The 24,260-nt window shown below is 37.2% G+C and overlaps 1 protein-coding gene across 2 annotated transcripts; it reads right to left on the bottom strand.

Annotated features, from left to right (window-relative positions):
- Positions 1-3,671: 3,671 nt before the first annotated feature.
- HERPUD2 (HERPUD family member 2) lies at positions 3,672-23,967 on the bottom strand. Of its 2 annotated transcripts, none has more exons than XM_081933351.1 (8): positions 23,485-23,953; positions 20,480-20,557; positions 18,550-18,663; positions 17,747-17,898; positions 10,241-10,360; positions 8,860-9,183; positions 4,780-4,894; positions 3,672-4,417 (listed from the first exon to the last, which is right to left on the bottom strand). In XM_081933351.1, the coding sequence occupies exons 1-8, from the start codon at positions 23,629-23,631 to the stop codon at positions 4,259-4,261; spliced, it is 1,209 nt and encodes a 402-aa protein (XP_081789477.1). In that variant the 5' UTR covers positions 23,632-23,953; the 3' UTR covers positions 3,672-4,258. The 2 variants fall into 2 exon arrangements, with proteins under 2 accessions (XP_081789477.1, XP_081789478.1); XM_081933352.1 differs by having other exon boundaries at positions 4,279-4,417; positions 4,780-4,920; positions 23,485-23,967.
- Positions 23,968-24,260: the final 293 nt, after the last annotated feature.

Here is a 24,260-nt window from a genome sequence, read left to right as displayed (position 1 = left end):
GATCTTATTATCATATGTGGTGGACATGTGGAGTGGCAAAGAAGTATTGAACAAAAAATAAGACATGATTGGAAGAGACGATACAACAATGTATTAAGCTGAAGCCAGAAACATTTCTGCTAGGAATTCTACCTGAAATTTATAATAAAGAGAAAGTATATTTAATCATTCATGTATTAACCGCAGCTAGAATTGTATTTGCACAATATTGGAAAAGTGTAGAGATTCTTGTTGATGAGGTGGTGATAAGGAAAATATTAGAATATGCAGAAATGAACAGATTAACATTAGCAATTAAGGAGAAAGAGCAAACTGAGTATTATATGATTTGGGAAGTATTTTACCAATGGTTGGAGAGAGAAAAAGGACTTTGGAAATGAAGAAAACTAAAAAATAAGTAGATAATACATTTAGATAGAGCTATAAATAAGATGAAAACTGTTAGTATGTGTATGATGAGAATAATGATGTTTAATGTTGATACGATATTATTACTAGAAGATAAAAGAAGAAAAATGAAAAGTTCCATAATATTTAAATGCTCAATATATTATAATAGGGAAATAATGTTAATATGAATGTGAAAGATGTGGCAAAAGAGGAACGATGCTGCACAGAGATGTTTGTATCCAGATGGCACACTGCATAAGGAAAGATGGAATGTTTATTTTTGTAACCAAAAAATAATAATAAAATTGTTTTTTTAAAAAAACATACAGTCATAGTCCCTATGGAGAGGAAGAACCAAAGCCTTATCTTTTGCAAAGTTTCTGTGCAATGTCAAAACAGTGATCATTATGGCCATTAACTATTTTTTTCACAGATAACCCAAAATGGCCAGGAAAGGATTGAATTGCCTTTTGCCATCAAAATTAGTAGGCGCTCAAATTCATCTTAAGCAGGCAGTTTTAAAAAATCAAGAATCTAATGGCATCTGCAGCGCCAAGGGCCAACTTAATGACAGTCTTGATATTTGTAGCTATACTTAATGGATTAAAATGTCTTCTAGAATTAGCATTTTAAGGAATATTAGCAATTTTTTTTCAAAGTATGAATTTACTTAAGATGTAAATCACCAGGCTTAAACTGTCCTATTTTAAACACAGTTGCATAAATTTGTAGTTGCTAACAACTGATTACTTGATGGCACATCATAATCATTCAATTGGAGACTTTTATAATGAATTACTTTTTTGAATAGGCTGGATATCAGCAACCATGCAGCTCTTTCGTCCCTCTCCTGCGACTCCCTGTCACACCGGTAGTTAGATTTTTCAGCAGTTCTGGATGATCTCACCACTGGCTGACCCCATCCATTGCCCCTCCCCTCCCACTCACTACTCGCCTGACCTGAGAAGAGATTTGATCTGGGTCCACCACACTCATCTTGTTGCTAAGGGTGAGTGGAGCAGGGTCACATTGTGCTTCAAGTTGTAATGAGTCCCGGGAGGAGGGGACAAGTCTCCCACTTTGTGAAGCGCGCTAAATTTTGTTGTGTTGCGCAAGGTGCTGCAAGAGCACCTAATGGCCTGCCAGCTGTTCTCATGCCTTGTGCAGCAGTGAAATTTAGTGGGTCTGAGGTGCTCCCAGCACCAACAAAGGCTGGAAGTAGCCGCCCACTGTTTTTTGCTTCAGTCTGTCGGGCAGCAAAACCCCTGGATGAAATGCTGGAGAATCAGAATCAGAGGAGGGGGGAGAGAGAGGGAGGGGGGGATATATAGAGAGGGGAGATACAAAGACAAGGGAGGAGAGGGAGGTTGAGAGGGGGAGAGATATAGAGAGGGGGGAAAGAGGGAGAGATTCATAGAGGGGGGGAGAGGGCCGGGGAGAGAGATACTGTCAGGCCTCAGGCCTACATGGAGAGAGAGGGGGGGAGACAGAGATGATAGATAGATAGATAGATAGATAGATAGATAGATAGATAGATGATAGATAGATAGATAGATAGATAGATAGATAGATAGATAGATAGATAGGATAAACAGACAGACAAACAGATATATAGGGAGAAATGGGCAGATAGAGGAAAAGGGAAAGCAATACAAAGAGGGGAGAGATATAGAGAAGGGGGAGGGAGGGGATGAGAGAGATACAGAGAGATACTAAGAGAGGGGGGAGAAAAAATACAGAAAGAGAGGCAGGGTGAGATATATGGGGGGGAGGGGGGGAGAGACATCATTTGACATCCTTTTAGATGTCATAAGGGTTTTGTGGCTCCCGGTGTTTAACAACCAGGTTTCTGCCCTAATGACCATCTGGATAGGCACGGCCAGGGTGTCATGTCACTGAGAAGGATAGAGTGATGTAGAGTTGGCCATGCCCACCCAGGTTTTGTGGCTCCCGCGTTTTCTTTTCTATGGGAAACAGGTCCAAATGGCTGTTTGAGGGTTTACGGTTGCAGACCCTTGGTATAGGCCAGCTATGGCGAACCTTTTTTGGCTCACGTGCCACAAGTGGGGGGAGCGCAGGGGGGTCGTGTGCAGGTGTGCCGCACCCATAATGCAATGCGTGACCCCCCATGCGCATGCGCGCACAACAGGCACGCCCCCCCATTTTTACATGCTTTTTTCACCCTCCCCAGGCTCCAGAGGCTTTATAGGAGCCTGGGGAGGGCGAAAAGAGCCTCCCCTGCCCCCCCCCGAGGCCCTCCGGAGGCTTCAGGGACTGTCCGGAGGCTTCCCTGAAGCCTTCGGAACGCTTAAAATGATCCTCCGAGCAAACCGGAAGTGACTTCCGGTTTGCTCGGAGGGTCGTTTTGAGCACTCCGAAGGCGTCAGGGAAGCTCATGAAGCCTCCGGAGGGCCTTGGGGGTGGGTGGGGGGCTCTTTTCACCCTCCCCAGGCTCTATAAAGCCTCTGGAGCCTGGGGAGGGCGAAAAAATGGCTTTTAAAAACGGTGAACTGAGCTGACAGGGCAGCGCCTTGCGTGCCCTGACAAATGGCTCCACGTGCCACCTGTGGCAAGCGTGCCATAGGTTCGCCATCACGGGTATAGGCCAACCATTGAAAAATCATGAAATCTACCATAATACATTATTTATTTGTATTTCTAGGTTATTATATGCATTGATTTTTAAATAAATTACTATTGCACCTAGCATTGTTCATTTTGAGATATCCTTGGTGCTCACTGGGCTTGGTTGTTTTCTTGCAAACATTTCATTACCTAAACTAGGTAATATTATTAGTCCTAGACTGACTTAAAAACAACCAAGCTCAGAATGCACAGAGATCTCCTCATTTTAATCCTAAACTACACATTTTCTCTTTTATTGATGCTATTCATTTTGATATATGTAGCCTCTGGATCTATTATGTCTGCCCAACTCCCAAATATCACAACAACATGCGAACAGTAATTTAGATTATGCTGCTATAAATAATATACAGTAGTTAACATGTATACAACATTCTCTGTGATTTGTATCAGAAATTGAACCTTTCTCATGCAAATTAATACTGAAGACTTGCAGATTAGTTTCCTCAATACTACAACTTAATTTAAAAAGTTTTTACATTCATCTGTGTGTCCTGAACTATTTTTAAAATAGTTTTCTTATCAATTAAATGTTTGTAATGCAGTCAATTATTATCTATTATCCTCAAAATGCTGCTTTATTATTAGTATCATGAGGAAAGTGGGAAAACCTAGAGAATGTGCCACAGGCAGGCTATTGTTAAAAACTGTAAGCACAATATACATTTTTAATATACAATTTTAAAAAAAAGAAATGACAAAGATTCCAACACAAGGTTTTTTTTTTACTCTAAAGAAGATTATTTCTACTATTATTGGTAAGATTTGTAATTTAATAACACTTCGAAGAAAAGGCATTTCACACCAGTTACAGGTTCCTACCCTCAGTTAATACAATTAAAACAAAAACATGAAAGACCAATTTTTACATTTTTCTTCTTTACAGAAAAATATTTCTAAAGAATTTACTAGTCCATTTCTGCTTAATTTATTCATTAGCATGAGAAAGCTGAAAGAAAAAAACACATTTTTGTACAGCACGATCAGAATATTTATACTGTGTGTGTATATGTATTATACATATAAAATACATATACACAGTATGTATATGTGTGTGTATTATATATTATACACACATATACACACACATACACATGTGTGTACACACACACATATCTACATATACATACATACATACATACATACATGTATGTATAATGATATTTAAAATACCACTCTCCCAGAGTCAACTTCCATGTTCTATTAGTAATTCCTTCTTTGCTTAGTTGCCAACTTGTGGAGGTCCTTCAGGAATGAGGGATGTAAAGAAAGTGGTAATGAAAGACCATGCGGAAGCCATAAATCCAGGAGGCTGTTCTGCATTGACATCACCAATGTCTTCACCACTATCTTCTTCAATACCTTCATCCATGAGACGTTCCTTTATATATAATAAAAAAAACCTGAGTTAATTATTTAATGTAATTTTGTATTAACAGAACTACTGTAAACTATAGTTTATTGGAAAACGTGTCCTTCTTTCTATCTAGATACCAATATAATGTATTCCTCTTTGCAAATTTGATAACATACACAAATCAACACTATGCTTATAAATTGTAAAGAATAATCAGACATTGCAATGTAATATAAATTTATTCAGTTCTGATTTTAGTAAAACTTATTCCCTATTAAGCATGCATTAAATCATCTTATTTTTATTTCTAAAATTTAGAGTTGAACTCTCACAAAACTGTAGTTCTTAAATTTAAAATTAGTAGTGTTGCTTAATTCATCACTTACCATTTCTTCAAGACCTGCATTATTAACATTTTGACCATCATGGTTTATATCTGCATTGTTTGCTGCAGGCTGTTGGATTCCTTCTTGCCTGAATGGGAACCACCCAGCTTGATGCCTTTATAAAAGACATTGACAAAATTACTAAAATGAAATAAAATATTTAGATCAGCAAATAATATAAAGTAACAATAATGAATCAGTTAAGACTAATAGCATTTAACTCATTCTTCCCCATCACTGTGCTTTCCAGATGCGTTGGGAGTACAATTTATAGAATTCCTGAGACAGATACATAGATATTTTTGAATGTGATTAAATGTATTGGATATAATTTCATGATGTAAAGTTAAAATTATTCAATTATATATATTTTTAGTACATGTAACATATAAAATGAACATGTAGAAGCACTAATATTTCTGTTTTAATTTAGAAGAGCACATGACAACTCACTGTAAATATTATGAATGTTACTTACTGATCAGATTTCAGAAATGAAAAATATTTATATTTACTGAACAATGGATTAGATTGTATTGTAAACTAAAAAGTTCAGTAGATTTCAGTGAATTTAAATATAATTAAATTTGTATAAAACCACTAAAAAGAGAGGGAGCGGGAGGGGAGGGGAGGGGAGGAAGATGTCCAACACCCACTGCTAGTTTCCCACAAGAAAATTCAATGGGGAAGCCAAGAGGAAGTAAGACATTGCTCTGGAATTGATTTTTGACCACTGGTGGTCATTCTGAATCTCTGTTTAGGTAAGGAAATATCTCTGAAATGATAACCTAATGGGTCAGGAGTTTGTCTAGTAACAAATAAATATATAAAAATACACTGAATCATCAGGATTCCGTGATAGAGCAAAATCCAATTGAGTTCAATCTTTTAATAGCTTACTTCTAAAGGACAGTGTCTTGCCAAACTAAAGCTGTAACTGTCTAACCTACTAGAAGTATCTTCAGAGATAGTAGGTTGTGGCTATCCTGAACCTCTTCCACCACCGCCACCCATCCAGCTTGGAACTGCACAGCCTCTTAATCCAGGCCTCTCTCTGAAAAAAAACTGTGTTGCCAAAATTTTCTCCCATTGCTCCTGCAGATGTACATTCCATCACATAAATTTTATATATTTTTAAAATAAGCATTTAAGATATTAAATAGAAATAAACTTTAAAATAAAATGATATAATTAACTGAATGCTTGACAATTATGTACACTTTGGGATTAAGATCAAGGAGATCCTTCTGAATTCAGTTTATGGATTTTCTAATGTATAGCACCAGGATTCTCACCTTAGTTATGAACTCAACGGATAAACTTAGGCAAACTATTCATCCCTCAGACTTTCATGGTTTGCCTTTCCACCAGTAAGTGTTACTGGAAGAATTAGTTTATATAATGATGGGTAGAATAGTTTTTATTTTGTTCATGATCCATTTCTGTTTTAAGATAGATATTCCAATTAACTTCTTCAAATTTTAGAAATGCGTTGTAAACCTATATGTTCATACAGTCTTTTTAGGGTTCCTTTTCATATTTAAATTCACAATTATTTTTACAGATTCTAGTATTACAGAATAGTTAGAAAGGATGTCATCTGCTATGCAGAATAATCACGAGTTGAAATGACCCAGATACAATAGCAAAAGTATACTATGTTTTTTAGATAATTGTATGAGGAAAAATATATATCTCTTGCTAACAAGACAGGGGGCGGCTAGCTGGGGGTCCCCGGTGTCGTCGGCAGCCGCGGGGGGGTTCCTGGCATTGCCCTAGGCACCAGGAGGCGAAAGGGGGTGCGCGGGAGCTCTCTGCTTCTGCGCGCTTTCGCAACGGGGCTGCCGGACGAATCTAACACTTTGAAGGCTGCAGCTGCGAGGTGGTGAGATGGAAACACCACCACCCCCGACTCCCTTCTTTGACTGTTTGGTGAAGGATTGACAGCGTTCTAAAAAACTTTCAATCGGCTTTTGGGAAGTGTGACTGGAGGGAGGGGGATTTTTCCCCCCTTGAATGGGCGGCTTTGGATTGCTCTCTGCCCCTGGAGGAGAGGGGGGAGAGTTTTAAAATGAAATCACACTCATAGCAAGCAAGCAGGTGAATACCCTGTTGCAATTGTGAAAGAGAAGTGATGATCTGTTTCTTTTGAAAACTTTTGAAAACTTTCAGTTTGCTGCCTTTTGATCCCAAGGCAAGGCAAGATGGCACACTTCCATTGTCTTTATGCTCTTTGAGATTTGACTCCACCCACAGAAATTGCTGGCATTTTGTCTTTGTCTCCGTGACACCCAGAAATATCTCTTGAAATACTGTACCTTGGACTTGGACTGATGGATTTTATTGTCTGGATTTGAACTATAGAAAAGGTCTCTACTATTGTCTGGACTCCCTGCCTCGTGATCCCTCTCGGCTACCCTCTGCTCATTATTGCCATTCTACTTTGTGGACACAGACACCGCTGAGTTCTTCTTCATTAAGATGGCACCGAAAAGACCCCCACCTGGGAAACCAGGCTTTGCTGGCTCTGCCCCAACGTCTTCAACGTCCAGTGGACAACAGACATTAACATCTTTATTACAAAAACCCCCTGAGGAGGACCTAACCCAGGAGATGCTTCAAAAGATTTTAAAGGGGCAGGAGGAATTGAAAAATCAACTGAAAGAAATGAATGAACAACTCAGAGAGAACCAAAACCGAACGGCTCAAAATTCACAGAGACTGGAACTTTTGGAGGAGGGGACGGCTGAGATGAGGAGGGAGGTGAGGGGGGTCCAGAGAGGAAACCAAGAACTTGAGAACCACCAGATAAAAATAGAATTTGAAAGGATGTCTTTTTTCCTTAGAATTCAAAATGTAATTGAGGCTGATAATGAAGATTTGAGGGAGATTATGACAAACTTACTGGCTGAATACATCAAAAAAGACAAACAGCAATTGGGGTGGGATATTGACCTGATCTATAGAGTCAATTCAGCTTATGCTAGAACACATAATGTTCCAAGAGAGGTTCATATTAAATTTCTTAGAAAGACTACAAGAGATGAGATTCTGAGTGCGCAAAGGGGGCAAACGTTAAAATACAAGGAGAGAGAGATAGTCATCTTGAAATAAATCCCAAAGAAAGTCAGAGATAAAAGAAAAAAATATTCGTTTTTAGCGAAAAAACTATTTGAAAAAGGGGTTTGGTTTCGATGGCTTCTGCTAGAAGGGATGTTGATATTCTGGGAGGGTGGCAGAGTTAGAATTAATACAATCACGGAGGCGGAGGCCTTCATGGAAAAAAACAATGCTCTCCTAGATAAAGCTGTTGATACTACACAGGACACGCAGGACACGGGAGGTGCCAGAGCCTTGCTGGTGGGGGGGGGGGGGGGAGAAGAGACACCATCGAGAAAACTTAGATCACAAAAGTGAGCTAGAAAAACACTGCAATTGCTGATACAGGGAATTTTTCTGTTGGATATAAAATAGATTGAAAATACTGGAAGATACAAGGTAAAATATGCTGTCAAAAAAAATTGTTAAGTAGTATTTTACTTAATATATTAATGTATTAACAAGTGAAAACTATGAGAGTCGGGGGGGGGGGGGGTGCCATTCTCTCACAATGTAGCTGCCATAATTTGTACCCTTTTCCACTACCCTTTTTCCTGAAAATTTTGTAAAACCAATAAAATTTTTGTTCAAAAAAAAAAAAGGCAGCCATCTTTTTAAATATACAATTATCCAGGAAGAGAAGATGCATTTAGATGCACTGATTTTCCTAAACTAATCTTAGGAGTGTTTTAAATGCAGGTTATGGTGCTACACTGGTTAAATACTCCATATGTAGACCATATGGGAAAAAAAAACTGTAGCATTTACAGCATGTTCATAAAATAGTAAGTTGTTTAACTGTATAACAGAAAAGTTTTAAAAACCCTGCAGACTAATCCATGTATCTGTTTTCAAAGTGAGTGTTGGGGAGTGTAAATTGATGAAGTTCACAACAAAATATATAATGTTCAAACTTTTCCAGTTTCTCAAATTTAAATTCACAAAATTATGTTATGATATAAATATATCATATTTACTTACAGGTAAACTAATAACATAGCTCCCATCACCATAACAAAGCGACTGAAGGATGAATAGAAATATACAATACTAAGAAGAATAGCAGCTCTGGAGAATGTGTATATCCAGTCCAGCCAATCTCTATTGAAGTCCTCTTCATTTATAACTGGGCCTCCTTGAGCATTCATCTGCACATTTTGATTTATAGGTCTGTTCTCCTGTAGAGCTACATTTGGAGCTGCTGGGGCTTCATTTGCAGGAACATGATCAGAACTTGAGGGCTCCGGAACTGGAGGACTGGTAGACTCAGGACTGAGGGTTGCCTGTGCTGAAAGTGCAGCTTGACTATAACAGAAATAATGAATAGCTTCTCAAAAGTAAGGCATATTAGTTAGCTACCTATAATATGCAGTAAAAGAATCTCATCATAGTACTTAAATCAGCTGCTGTAAAAAAGGCACCCCTCTCCCCTGAATGAAATAAGATTATCTCGCACTGGTAGCTGAAATAGGCATTTTAAAAATAAGAATCAGCCTGAAATACTGAAATTATGGACAGTGAAATTATACAATGCTCAATGTATAATGGCAATTAGGAGCAGAATTTTCACTGTTCAGTAATGAAGATATATTTGGATCAGGGTACAGCAAGGCTGAAGGAGTGTGCATGTGGGTGCCAGGGAGGTGTAGACAGGCTCAGGGAGGGTATATAAGGATGTGAGTGAGGTGTGATGAGATTCAGAAGGGTGCAGAGGGTATAAGGGAATGTGTGGTGATATGAGGGAGTTGCAATGAGAATTTCAGATGGTGGTGTGTCTCCAGGGGTGGGTGGGAACTGAGGAGGGTGTACAGCTCATGAAGGAAACATAGTAAAGGTCAGGGAAGGAATATGAAGGTGTAAAGGAGGAGGTACAGCAAAACTTATTTTTTTCTTCAATCTCATTGAATTATCATGAATAATGTTAATTATGCCACTAAATATCACAAATTTCAAGCATGTAAAGTGATTTCCCCTTTGACACAAATGTGCAGGTAAGATAAATTTTTACCTAAAAAGAAACTGGAAATATGGGAGTGTGTCTTAACATTGTATTCTTTTGCATTTCTAATAAAATTCTTCCCAAAATACAGTCAGTCTAAGGGATGGAAATTTTCACTTTGTAATAACTTTTGTCTATAATAAAGCATATCTCTGAACCAGTCACCAAAACAAACATAAAACTACTCTTAAATAATCAAGTTTTATAACTCAGTAATTCTAGTAAGTGCTTTAACAAATCTGTATTTTTATTTCAAAATTGGTTGGTTAAAACTAATCTATTAAAAAAATCAATCTAGTCTTTGTTTTAATTATCAATCTTCCATCTGATTACTAATTAAAATCATGTTCTATTTATACTTACTATTGCATATAATACTGACGTGCATACATCTGTTGCCACCATAATATCTGGAGAGGGCTGATAGCAGGATATACTGGACACCCAGTTGATATTCCTTGCACAGGAAACTGATTATCTACACTGTTAGAAACACACTGAAATTTAATTATATATCTCTGCTTTATGTAACAGAGGTACAGATAGATAAAATATATGAGCTGCAGAAATTCAGGTACACAAAGAATAAGCATTTGTATATCTCTTTGCTTCCCTCTGGTAGTTGGGATTTTTGAAGCCCAGATTTGGGTAGGCACAAAGTTAAAGTATTTGTTTTTTACAAAATGTATATGGCTCTATCAAAGAATTTAAGGTAGTTCGTAACTGATAAAACATACAATAAAATCAGAGCAATAATTGATTTATCATACTTCCTCCAAATAAATATAAACCCCCGTTTTATTTTAGGAAAATCTTACATAGAAAAGAATGAACAAGAAGAATGTTATATTAAAAATAATATAATTTCATAATCCCCCATGGTTTGTAATTTTAAAAAAAATAATACCAGGTGTTTAGCAAATATGTAGAAGACTGCAATAAGTTTAAAAGAACTGAATACTATCACAAAATTTAACGTGTTACAAACCAATCTCCAATAGAAAAGACGATTATCCATTTCTTTCTATAGAAAAGTCAATATAAATTCTGGAAGATAAAATGCTGGCACATTCACTAACTCCCTTCACATCAAAGGCTTCAACAGTTGCTTTAAGAAGTTATGGCTATACCTGTTGTTCCCTTCTTCATCAACTTTTTCTAAGAGTGTCATGTTTTTAATTTGAAAGCTAGGAGGCAAACTTTCTGATATTTGAAAGCTACTCTGGAATATTTAGGTTAAATAACTAAGTAAAAACTATAATGTAAGTAACCTGGAAACAAATTATTTTCATTTTTTATTATAATAATACTTTATCCCAAAAAGTGTGTATAACGTAATTATATTATGCTTTCAAGAAAATAAAACACCTTAACAGAATAACTTAGCAAAATATTGTGTTACATTATGTTAAAAATGTAACCAGACTTACATACAATGATTTACTAGTAAAGATGATGATTTAGTTAGCAAAGAGAAAAGCTAAAATAGTAACAGTTATTATCACTATTGTTTCTTGGGTTGTATTTATTTATTCATTACTTCAATTTACCGTATTTTTCGGAGTATAAGACGCACTGGAGTTTAACCAAGGTTTTGAAGAGGCAATTTTTTTTAAAAGGTAGGTAGGTAAGTAGGTAGGTAGAGGGATAGAAAGAAAAATACAGTAAGTAGATAGGGAGAGAGAGAGAGAGAGAGAGAGAGAGTAGGTTGGTAGGTAAGTAGATAAAGGGATAGAGAGAGAAAGAGAGAGAGAGAGAGAGAGAGAGATACAGTAGGTAGGTAGGAAGAGAGAGTAGGTAGGTAGGTAAAGGGATAGAGAGAAATACAGTAGGTAGATAGGGAGAGAGTGTGTGTGTGTAGGTAGGTAGGTAGAGGGATAGAGAGAGAAATAGAAAGAGAGAGAGAAAAATACAGTAGATAGGTAGGGATAGAGAGAGTAGGTAGGTAGATAGGTAGATAGAGGGATAGAGAAAGAGAAATACAGTAGGTAGGGAGGGAGAGAGAGAGTAAGTAGGTAGGTAGATGTTTCCAGGTGTATTTATCCATGTGCTGGAGAAGAAAATCGCTGACAAACCTTAAGACTTTGTTCCTGCTAGCACAGCACTTGATCAATGTAATTTTCATTAGTTAAAGAGCTTTCCAAAAGGGAAAAAAAGTTTTTGCACTCTGAAAACCTCCGAAAAATGTCCAGTTTTTCGTGAAAACAGCCCCGGTTTTTTTTTCAAATAAAAGGCATGAATAGCCTGGGGGATTGGGTTGCAGAGTGCTCCTGGAAAGGGGGGGGGAGAGCAAAAAATGCTCTTTTTTGTCAAAATAAATTGCATGCATAGCCTATGGAAGCTTATAGAGTGCTGCTGGGGGCTGGGGGGGGGCAAAAATGGCCCATTTTTTGCTTATTTTTGCCCTCCCCAGCCCTCAGGAATTCTCTGAAAGCCTTCATAAGGCTATGCACAGCCATTTTGATAAAGAGGGCGGGGCTTCAGGAGGCAAAAAATGCTGTATTCAATGTATAAGACGCACCCAGATTTTCAGCCTCTTTTTGAGGAAAAAGGGTGCCTTATACTCCGAAAAATACGGTATGTAGGCTGGTGTTCTGCCCAGAAATGACGAACATATAAATCTAACATACGTATTTTAAAAATTTTACAATGACAATGCTATACATTCTTTTTAAAGGCAACAACAGGATTCACTGCAATGCACGTTGATGCAATAATATTGCATCATACCAGAATTCTATTCTAGAAGAAAGTTGGTTGCAAAGTGTCACAGGAGACCTCATTAATCTTTGTGTACTCAGACTCAGGAGATGTACAAATATTAGTAATAAGAGAGAATCAATAGTAGTCATTTAAAAATAGTTGGGGAAAAATATTATCTCCAAAAATCTATTTGGCCTCCTTAGAAGTGTGTAGAAGTAGAATAATATGTGGTATAAGGAGACAAACCGATTTTTTTTTGCAAAGAAAACATTAAAATTGTAACTATTTATTTTGAGTTTCAAAACACTAGATTTTATAGCAATCTCAGTTTTTCATAGACTTCAGGGGCCTTCAGTGTAACGGATCAAATTTTCTTGCATTCTTCATAATTCTTAAAAGAGGTTGTGTTTTAATCCATTATCTTCTGCCATGCAGTTTAAACTTTTCTATTCTATAAGGAATATCTATAGCTACATCTGTATCTTCTGGATCACATAATTTTTTCTGTTTAAGGACATGCAGAAAAATTAAAGACCTCAGTTTGGTTTTCTCTGTTTAATTGAATATTTATATGTTCTAAATATATAGAACCTTCCATAAGAAAATATGTTTAGTTGTTATTAAAAGATTCATTCTCTGTAAAATGAGAGATAAAGAAATAATTTCCCCCAAATAATTACATATTGTTCCAATTGTTTGCAATATCTGATTGTTAGAAGTTATTTCCCTTTCTTTAACATGGCCTGTTTTACATAGTAAGATGTTTTAATGTGACTTGCAACCTGAGCATATATTAGTATATTGGATATAACTCTTAATTGGCGGAATACAGGCAAGGTATTTTCTAAATTAGAGGATGCTAGCCTGCATGGAATACCATGAAAATCCTTGGAGTAAAATTAGACTTTGATTCTAATTGTGGCATATTGCCCAAAATGTGCCCAAATTGCCTGGTACTATTCTTATTATTAGCAGAGAAGATTGAATGTAGCATAAATCAGCATTCTTCAACCTTTCTGGGCTGATGGGGGGAGAAGGGGCGAAAAGGGGATGGATTTGTGTGAGGGGCAGGTGCACATGTACATATAATCACACATCTTTTGTGGAAGCAGTGGGCACACGTCCCCGCCACTTGCGCAAGTGGGGCTGCAAGTACCCGTGTTTGCTGCTCACACGAGTGTGGCTGCAAGCACCGGAGTCTGTTGCTCACACGAGTTGGGCTGCATGCATGTTTGGTGCTGCCCCCCCATTCCCACAGCCTGGTTGCAAATGGCCATAGCCAAGTGGTGGGCTGTGGCCCATAGGCTGGGGACCCGTGACATAGATATAAAGATGGCTGGTACTTTAGTCTGTGCCTTTTGTAGTTTACTAAAAAGAATTAACACAAAACCTTTCAATGACTGAAGCACTGGGTAGCAGAGATCAAAAACTACGAACATATCTGGTCACAATGTATAGAAAATTGTACCTGGAATGACAGAGAAGTAAATGATAAAAAGTATAAATTATCATCTGAAAAGAATGAAAGAAAAGTAGACTGTGAATTTGCAAAACTAAAAAAAAAAAAAAGAATAGATTGGAATAAAAACTGTCTGATCTTGTGAAGTGTAATATAAATAAACACAGAGAGGTGATGATATAGGCTTACTTATGAAATAACCAAAATGCATTCTAGAGAGTATGAATTGGCATCAAAGGTGGTATTCAGCCAATTCTGGCAGATTCTGGAGAATGGTAGCGGAAATTTTGAGTAGTTCGGAGAACCGGCAAATAAGATGGCCCCGCCCCCTGATGCCTCCCAGCCGATTTTCTTTCATTTCCCTGAATAGGAGAATGGAGCTGGAAAGCAGGTTAGTGGGGTGGGGAAGGAATGGGAATTTTTTAGTAACCTTCCCCCAGAAGTGGGGAGGAAATGGGGATTTTGCAGTATCCTTCCACAGCCATGCCTACGAAGTCATGCCCACAAAGCCACACCACTCCCACAAAGCCATGCCCACAGAACCGGTAGTAAAAAAATTTGAATTCCACCACTGATTGGCATTATCTTTCTAGATCTATAACAATAATAATTTTAAAAGACAATAAGAGGCCCAGTAAGAACATTGGAAATGAGTGCAGAGGTTAAGTTTCCAACAGAGTAAAAGGTATAAAAAAATGATGAAAATATTTATAAATAACTAAAGGAGAGAACATTGGAAGAAATATTTTAGATATTTGAATGAAGATGACATAGTTTATATTAAAGAGTGGAATTGAAACTAATGCTGTAAATACTGGCATCTTTTAAAAAATATGAAAAGGAAGCTATAAATGCAGTATAGTTGGTACAGGTGACAAAATGTTAAAATATTCACATGTTTATTAGTTTAAGGAGTGGTGATGCAATTCATTTAATATATTAAATAAGAAATATGGTATCTGATTATTGGAACAATACCATTACGGTTCTGCAATACAAAGGGAAATATGTGAGTGAAAAACTTATAAGGTGATTAGTTCAGTAAGACTGAAAAAGAATCTGGCAGAATTCTGACTGAGTATACAAAACACAACAATGAACAAAATTTGGGAAAGTCGGTGTAGCTTTATACAAAACATAAGATGTGCAATGAGATTATTTTTAGATCTTTAAAAATGTATAACAATTAAAAGAAAGCATACTGTTATAGAGATTTACAGAAATCATACAGGTAATCTTCGACTTACATCCATTCATTTAGTGACCATTCAACAACACTGAAAAGTGATTTATGACTATTTTTCACACTTACGACTACTGCAACATCCCCATGGTTACATGATCAAAATTCGGATGTTTGGCAACTGGCATATAATTATGATGGTTGCAATGTCCTTGGATCATGTGATCATCTTTTGCAACTTTCTGACAGCCAAGATCAATGGGGAAGCCAGATTCATTTAACAATCATATTACTAAATTAACAAATGAAGTTATTCACCTAACAACTAGGGCAAGAAAGATTATAAAATGAGGCAAAATTTATTTAATAACTGTCTTGCTTAGCAACAGAAAATTTTGTTTCATTTGTAGTTATAGGTCGAGGATTGTCTACATATGAATAAATATATATGAGGTAGTTATGCTAACATTAGAACTATATTGGTAAGAAATATGAATGTACTTTTTGGTATGTTTTTATGCATTGGCTGAAAATCTGAAGACTTTGCAGTATGATGCAACTAGAAAATTAATAGTCAAAGCTTAGCATGCAACAAGAAAAATGAAGTGAAAAAGTTACACATCGAGAGAAAGATCATGATTTAAATATGGTCAATTATGAATGCCAAAATGTAGGTAGAACTATGTTCTCACATTGTTATACAGAAATGAAAGCTGGGTATGTCAGGAGAAACATAGAATTTGTGTGGAAGTGGAAGTGGGTATGAATGACAAGAGATAATATATAGAACTAATTAATTTTGAAGGGATGTGATTGAAAATTATCTGTGCTTAAGAGAGTTTGATTTTATAGATAGAAAGGAGGAGGATCAAGTAGCAAAACAAATCATATAAAAGAAAAATTTACATGGTGAAAAGAAACAAAGTTGTGGTTAAAGTAAGGGAGGGGAGAAGTCTGAAAAACATCTGCAAGAAAACCATCAAGCTCAGAGAGCACCAAGGACTCAACAATTTAAACCTGAGTTGCAAATACTCTGTTCCGTTGGTACGAAAGACACTGCATGATATAAATCAGGGGTGTCGAACTCAACGCCCATGGGCCTGATCCAGCCCCCAAAGTGCTTAAATCTGGCACATAGGGCTGCGCAGGAAACAGCAAAGGACCAGCCCACAGTGCCTCTGCTAATGAAAACAGTGCTCAAGAAGCCTACCAGGCTCCATTTTTGGCCATGATGGGCTCCTGCAGCCCTCTGCCAGTGAAAATAGAGCTCAGGGTGGCCATGCATGTCCCCCCCCAGACCCCATTTTCAGCCGCTACATCCTCCTGCAGCCTTCTGCAGCTCTGTTTTCTCTGGCAGAGGATTGCAGGAGGCCATTGTGGCCAAAAATGGGGCCCTGGGAGGGGACACAAGGCCCCCCTGAGCTCCGTTTTCATTGGCAGAGGGCTAGCAAAACAAACTAAAAGCAAAGCAAAACAAAAGGAGAAATATTTCCCCTTTTGCATTTGAACATCCAAGAAGGGACAGGAAAAGAGAAAAGAAAAAGAAGGAAAGTTGGGAAGAGAGCAAGGAGGGATAAAGAAGGAAAGAGGGGAAGGGGGAAGAAAGGAAATGAAGAGGAAAGGAAAAACAGAAAAGAAAAGAAAAGAAAAGAGAGGGAGGAAGGAAGGGAGGGAGGGAGGGAGGGAGATTATAATGAAAGGGAGGAAGGGCCTGCCTTAGTGCTTGGCCACCAGCAGCCCTGCTCCACTTTTGCCATCCCCTTGTCTTCTCCTCCTAATCTCTCCTGGTGGTCTGCTATTTTATCGCTGAGGATGCTTTGGTTACAAAGCGGGTCTCCTTGTGTGGCGAGTGAGTGGGCCTCCCTCTGATCCACATACTTTGCCCTCCCGCACACACCATGACCAACATGGCCAAGAAGAGTGAGAATAGCAGCAGCAGCCTCGAGGAGGTAAGTGCAGCGGGCACCCCTCAAGGAAGCAGGGCTGGGCTGGTGCCCAAGGAGTTCGATGGCCAAGTTGGGTGCTTGCCTTCTGCTGCCTAGGGCTCTGGAAAGCCTGCATCACCATCTGAGGGTCCTCCTCATGGCCTGACAGGAATGGTGAAGGTTAGGGCTCTCTCTGACTTCCTCTCCCTCTCCTGGAGATAATGGATCCCCCAGTCGTGCCTGGGCCACCACAGGTCTTCCCGACACAAATGACTTCAAACTAGCCATTCCCCCCCCCAGCCACACACACACACACACGGTCAAACACAACCCTGATGCAACCATAAATGAAATCAAGTTTGACATCCCTGATGTAAACATTAAGGAAGAATAGTTTGCAAAGATAGAAAGACAGGCAGAGATACAGTGAATGCTCTTATTGTATATTAGTTTTAGTCAAGTATTTTTTTTCTTTTCCTTTTATTTTATTTATTATTTTAACACATTTTCATTGATTTGTGTATTATTTTGCTTATATTGCTTGCACTATAAAATGTTGAATAGAACTTTAAGATTCAAATCATGTATATGCTACTTACCCCTGCAGAAGATATGAAAATGGATGACTTTGCATTTGATTATTTTGTGTCTGTGCAAGGTTGCGATGTCGCACATCTTCAGAATTACTGACAGCTGTATATACAGTTTCTTGAGATGGGGAAGGAGATATTGATCCCAAATGTTCTGAACTCTTAAAATGCAGATAATAGTTTGAATTATATGTGCAAAGCATTCAGTGCTGGTTCTTCAAAATACAATGAAAACTAGTTTAATATTTTATACTGGACATTAGCGTCTTCCTATTAGTAATCCAATTTTTATACCTTATAGCAGTTTATACCTTGCCCAGAATATCTTTATACATCTCACACATTTTTAAAAAAGTTAATAGAATATTGTGCTGGCTAAAATAGTACACACTGTATTATTTTAGCTTTATAAAAGGTAAGCAGATTATGAATCGGAAAACATCATCATGAATCCAGAACTCACAATATGATTGCCATGTCAGCCTATCTATATTGGGACCAAGACATCCGTAAATGCTTTGTAAGAGATTTGCTATCATCTATTATCTCCAAACATTATGTATATTCTTGGAAGGATGGGGAATAGTACTTGCACATTTTTTTGTATTTTTAGAAAGTTCTAAAAGATGCAGTCTAGAAACCTTTTATTATGCCTCATTTAATTCATCAAATGGCCAAAATAGTTGATATAATCCCTTTCTGACAACAGTACTATCATAATTTCACTATTATAAGTAGGAATGAATATATTAAAATAGCATTTATTTATTGATAGAACTTAAATGATTACATCTCACACAAAGATAACTTACCAAGCTGTTGCTAGATGCTGAAGACTCATGACTTTCTCTAACAGTATCAGGTTTTGGGGAATTTGGGGGTGTCCGTGAAGAACATACTAAATGAACCATATGATATTCATCTTGCTAAAATAAAAGGGATTATTTTTAGCGCTGTCTACTTTCACATTAAATCCATGTTGACTAGCAATACCAATCATCGTGTAAGTAGTCATATAATTAGTACAGTAGATATGTTTGCACAACACACTGAACAGATTACTGAATTAAACAATTTTCTACATTTGTACAGACTCTAAGAAAATATGTTGGATTTGCAGAACAAATTAAACTATGATTTAAAAAATAAACTCAAGCTTGCAAATTATGCAAATACAATTTCTAGGTCTTAATCTGACCTAGTTAATTCAGCCAATGAGTACCAAACGTAGACAGGTTTATTATGACCATTCCAGCTATAGTATTTGTATTAACCATCTAGTTTTCATTTTCAAAGAATAGCCCAGCACACACAGCAATGGGTAGGTACACACAGTACTCTTTCGGCTGGCTGGCTCTCTTCCTTATCAGAAAGAGAAAACACAGAACAAGTAAGCAAAAGCAAGAGAAGGGAGGAAGGAAAAAGGGAAAGGAGAAAATAAGGAAAGATTCTGTGTCTGCGTGTGTTTATGTAAATCATAATTCTCTATTTTATTTTCCTGAGTGTTCAAGAAAAATAGATCTAGTGATCTGTTTATGACTATGATTCCACTCTCATTTTTATACCAAGGAACATCCCAGTTTACTTGCCTATACAATGAGGCTTGAGGGGTTCTTCAGTCTCTGGGTCAGAAAAACGTGTGAAAAAGAATTGATATTAATATCAGGATCACCCCATATCCTAAATTTATACTCCATCTTCCAATTGTTTTATCCAGTTTCAAATAAATATTCAGAGTAATTTTTAAAGAAATAATAAATTGTCATTTATCTACAATGGATTTCTATCATAGGGAGTACAGGAATGTAGATTTCCAAATATTTCTCTCCCAATATTATGAATTTAGGCTTTGTCCTCTCTGTTACTTTATTTGAGAATAGTGTTGCTTTATAACTTGCTAGACCTGACAAAAAAAGTCTTAAGCAAAATCCAAACATTTTATCTACCTATCTGCCTGTCTATGTACCTAAACTATATTTAAATAAATCCCTGGAACTTGCTTAAGACTTTCTTCTGAGCAATTTTTAAAATAAAAATGGTGTTTAGATTTTGTTCTTCACTGCATTATCAAATGACCTTGTGCTGTTCCAACAAATTGCATATGTGATTCTGAGTAAGATGAGAAATATTATTTTCCATATGGATTGTTCTAGTATTTCTGAAATAGAAACGATAAGTAGAACACTAATCCCCTTGGCTCCATCGATTGACTCCACCTACACTCTGGAGAGCAGGCAATCAACAGGTTCTCTCTTCTTCCATCAGTCCCAGTGAACCATCATTAATCACTGCTTCTCCTCCTAAATTTATACTGCTGTTGGCAACAGTCATCAATTTTAATCTCCTCTTTATCAATAAATAATTACAGGGAGAGAGTATTAGAAAAAGGCTGTAATTGTTCAGAATTAGAGCAGCAATAGATCTAACCAATGCAATAAAATAGTTAGGAAGTATTACAAATTTAACACTCATATTTATGATACATAAAATAGCTAACCTCATGTATGTGTACACTTAGAAATATACAGTAATTATCACAGTAATAATTTTCTAAAACAGATAATCAATTCATATTGTAAGCAAAGTCAGCATATTCTGTAGTTCATCATACAACATTGGAATTGCTCCATTTTATAATAGTAACAATTCCCACATAGTTTAACAATATTTAAAATCACAATTTAAGTAAAAGATTTATTTAGATATATTTTATTTAAAATATAGTAATTGGGTAAAGCTTACTTTTCTGAGAATATCTTTCAGTTGCAGGTGATCAGGAAGCAACCTGCCAGAATAAACCAATCTCTGATCCTTTGTAGACTAAGAGATGTGACAAAGAAGAATTAATCCTTTTCAGAAGCATTATATTAGACCCGCAAACAATATTTGTAGATTAATAGTTTAGTTTAATATTATCTTACATTGAACATTTGAAATATGTGCAAATGATGTCTAAAGCTTCCATCTACATGCCCATTAATAACACAAATACACAAAAATGCTTTTATGACTTCGAGTCATGGAATAGTTCATCCAATCAGCTTTAATAAATAAAGTGAACATACATTTAAGTAATTTATTTGTCAAATGTGATATCTCTTGACTAATTATTGTCATTTATAAATATTGGTCTTGCTAAATTAGAAGGAAATAAGATAATAAATTGTCACAACTAATTGCTTTGTGTCACAACACTATAATTATGCTTTAATCAGCTTTTTACCAGTGCTTTTTTAAACTAACGTCTTTATTTTGACATACTTAGCTTCTTTAGTGAAGAATATTAATATGATTCAGAGCTTCCAAATGTGAGTTTCACTATCATTCAGTATGTATGTGATAAGAAGGGATTCAAATGTATTGCTGAAATAAATAATATTTAATAAGTCTTATTCAGAACTATTGAATCTCTCCAAATAACATACCTCAAAGGGAAGATGTTTATCTATAGATGACAAAAGCTCTCCTGTTTGTCAATTTGTAACCTTCAATTAGCCCAAACAGTGCATCATAATGCAATGATTTTTGAATGAATGTACCTCAAATCCATTTAAAGAATGTGTACAAAATCCGGGGCCAAGAAACCATGTACTATAGTGTGCTATATATAAATTCTAAACAAAAATCAGGAAGCATATTACTAGATGATAAGGTACCAGTCTGGGAACTGGAGGAATATAAGTTCTAGTTTTGTCAGATAGACCTTTGGTCAATCACTCTCTCTCAGTCTCAAGGAATAAGAAAATGACAAATCACTTCCAAAAATTTTGCCAAGAAAACTGCACAAACTAGTAGATTCCAGGAGTCAATACTGACTTGAAGGCACACACACAAACCCCCCAACCACAAAAAACTATTGTTTTTTCACTTTTCTTTGGTTTACTGTCGATTAAAGCAAACAATTCTTAACCTTGTAAGTTATAATAGTTCACAGTATATTTTAGAAAGCAGTACTCATATTTGTCACTACTAAATATTGATTATTTTAATGCAAACATAACATAGGAGAGAAATCAGGCTTCATTTTCATAAATAATTTCAAGATATCACTACATTCTATCAGAGCAGGCATGATTTCTCTGAACTGCTTGTAGAACTACAAGAAGGTGCAGGTGAAGCCTTGGAAATGAGTTTTCATCTATTTAAAATGTTAGAAAACAAATTATGTAGCAAAAACATATTAGTTTGCTCAAACACAGTCTGTAAAGGCTTACAGCAAAAATGCAACAATCTATTCTCTACAAGTTGATGCAAAGAACCTATGCAGAAAAATCAAGAACATCTTGTATTTGACTGACTTATATTATCTCAAATAAAATGAATCGAGATAAAAAGAGTAGTGAGACAATTGTATTCACTCCAGTATTATGAAAAGGAAAAGACACCTTTAAAAGAAAGTGGCTATTTACTCATTTCTAAAAATAAAGTAGGTGATGGAGGTAGAAATGTGCAGTAGTTGGATTCAATCTTTAAAAGTTATTTCAGACCAATACATGTTCAAACATAGTGCCTTACTACAACACTTAAACAGTATGATTTTTTCCCTCTGGGATCATGTGATTAGTGATTATGCAATCCCAGAAAGTGGAAGAGCTATTTATTAAGACATCCTTTTGGAGATCTCAAAATACTCAACAACTCTAATGCAGGAAAGCAAAAACATATTTTTGGACCACATGGATGGTCTAAAAATGGATGAGTTCATGACTGAACAAAGATCATAATGCCAATAATAATAATAATAACAATCGTGTAATTAACTAGAACTATGATGATCACTTTCTTGGAGATATGTATATGATTTGAGCATAAAGCTCAGGTTAACAAAGCTTTTTTTATAACATAATAAGATTTTAAAATTGAAAAATACCAAAAACATTTGCAATAATGTAGAGAAGTAGGATGAAAAGCTACAAGAGGCAATTTTGGTGGCTCAGCTAGTACTATTTAGAGAATTAATTGCAACAAATATTTTTAGACATAACTATTTAGAAGCTTGGGGTTATTTTGCAGATTGTACAATTATTGGAAAACACAGATTTGCTTCTGCAGACATAGTAGTCAAGTTGTAGTTATTTTTTTATAACACAAAGTTGTATTATACGTGTGACTTAGTATGTATATTTTAGATAGGAATGGCTTTCTTTAAATCCCCATAATGGAAACTATGCACTATTAAAGACAATATGCATTTAAAATTAAAGTATATGTAATCTAGTAATTAAGAGAAAGAGAAGTGACCAACATTTGGAATGCATACTTGGGCTCAAGAAAACGAACATGAGCAACAAGTGAGCCCACTGTTGAATACTGAATGAAGAAACACAATCTTACTGGGGCACACTTTGGTTTGGGGAATGAGGGGAGAAAGGCCTAATTGTTAGTACTATGCCAAGATCTGACACCATTGTTTGGGAAATAGCAGGTAGAGCAGATAACTTCAAAATGGCATTGAGATCCCATGGGATACCAATAGGAATGCTATCTTTTATTTCTGACTATTGCAGAAGTTTAAACCCTGAAATGTAGCAAATAAAGCTTGCTCAAATACAGAGACGATGTGAAAACTCCATTTTAGAACACTATACTCCTTTCAAACGCATAACTAAAGCAAGCCCCAAAGCATAAAGCGTTCTCCTTCCACACAGCAGCTTTTCTCGGTCAGCATCTCCTGAACCTCACCGGCTGCTCTGTTTCGTCCGGGGACTCGGGAGGAGGAGGAGCTAAAAGAAAGGCGAGGGGCTCACCGGCTTACTGGGGTACACCTTGGAGAGGTGGCACTTCAGTCTCCCGACGGTCCAGTCCAGGAAGCAGCTGATGGTCTGATCCGTGTACTTCTGGTTGGGCGCTTTGATGATGAGCGTGACGGGCACTCCCGCTACTGGGGTCTCCATCGGGGCCGGCGGTTGTCTAGGCGCCCGACGGGTAATCAGGCTTAGGAGCAGCAAGAACCAGAGAAGCGCCTTCCAGAAACGGGAGTGGCCGCGCGGCCCCCAGCGCCCATTTCTGTCCACTGGGAGCTGCTATTTCCTTCTCAGCTCAGCACGGCCCAGGCCTCCAAGAGGCAGAAGCGTAGCGTCATACAGTGGTCACGCGCAACAAGGCCAGAGCCCGGGCCCGGCCTTGACGTAGCCCGCCGCTGCCCCGCAAACAGCCGCTCATCCAACACCCTTCCCAGCCCACAGCGAGCCTAAAAAGGAGGCCGGAAAAACAACCAACCGCCCCGCCTGGCCAGAGCTCAGCACGGCAGCGGCGGAGGCGGTGGTTGTTGCTGCTCTATCGCGTGGCCACCAGGGGGCACTGTGGGGCAGCGGTGATAGCCGTGTCCTGACAGACGAAGGCAAAACAGCGAGAGACTGGTTTCTGCTTGTGCAGTTCGAGTTCTTGAAGGACAAAAAAATTCCCTCAGGAAATGAAGCTTCCCATTATTGTTGTGTTTGGCTATGCTTCGTGAATTTGGAGCTGCGGAGACTAGAAGACGGCTGAAGCCAACGAGAGGCAACAACGAAAAGAAAAACGAAAA

The sequence above is a fragment of the Natrix helvetica genome, assembly GCF_964273705.1.
Source record: "Natrix helvetica genome assembly, chromosome: Z".
NCBI classification, from domain to species: Eukaryota; Metazoa; Chordata; class Lepidosauria; order Squamata; family Natricidae; genus Natrix; species Natrix helvetica.
This window is presented reverse-complemented; position numbering and strand designations above follow the sequence as displayed.

Excerpts from the sequence above, each read along its gene's own strand:
- HERPUD2 (XM_081933351.1), bottom strand. The coding sequence starts at position 23,631 with ATGGAGACCCCAGTAGCGGGAGTGCCCGTCACGCTCATCATCAAAGCG. Across the intron at positions 10,361-17,746 it reads TTTTCATATCTTCTGCAGGG|TGTAGATAATCAGTTTCCTG; the intron begins GTAAGTAGCATA and ends TGTTTCTAACAG. Across the intron at positions 9,184-10,240 it reads CGTCAGTATTATATGCAATA|TCAAGCTGCACTTTCAGCAC; the intron begins GTAAGTATAAAT and ends TTTCTGTTATAG.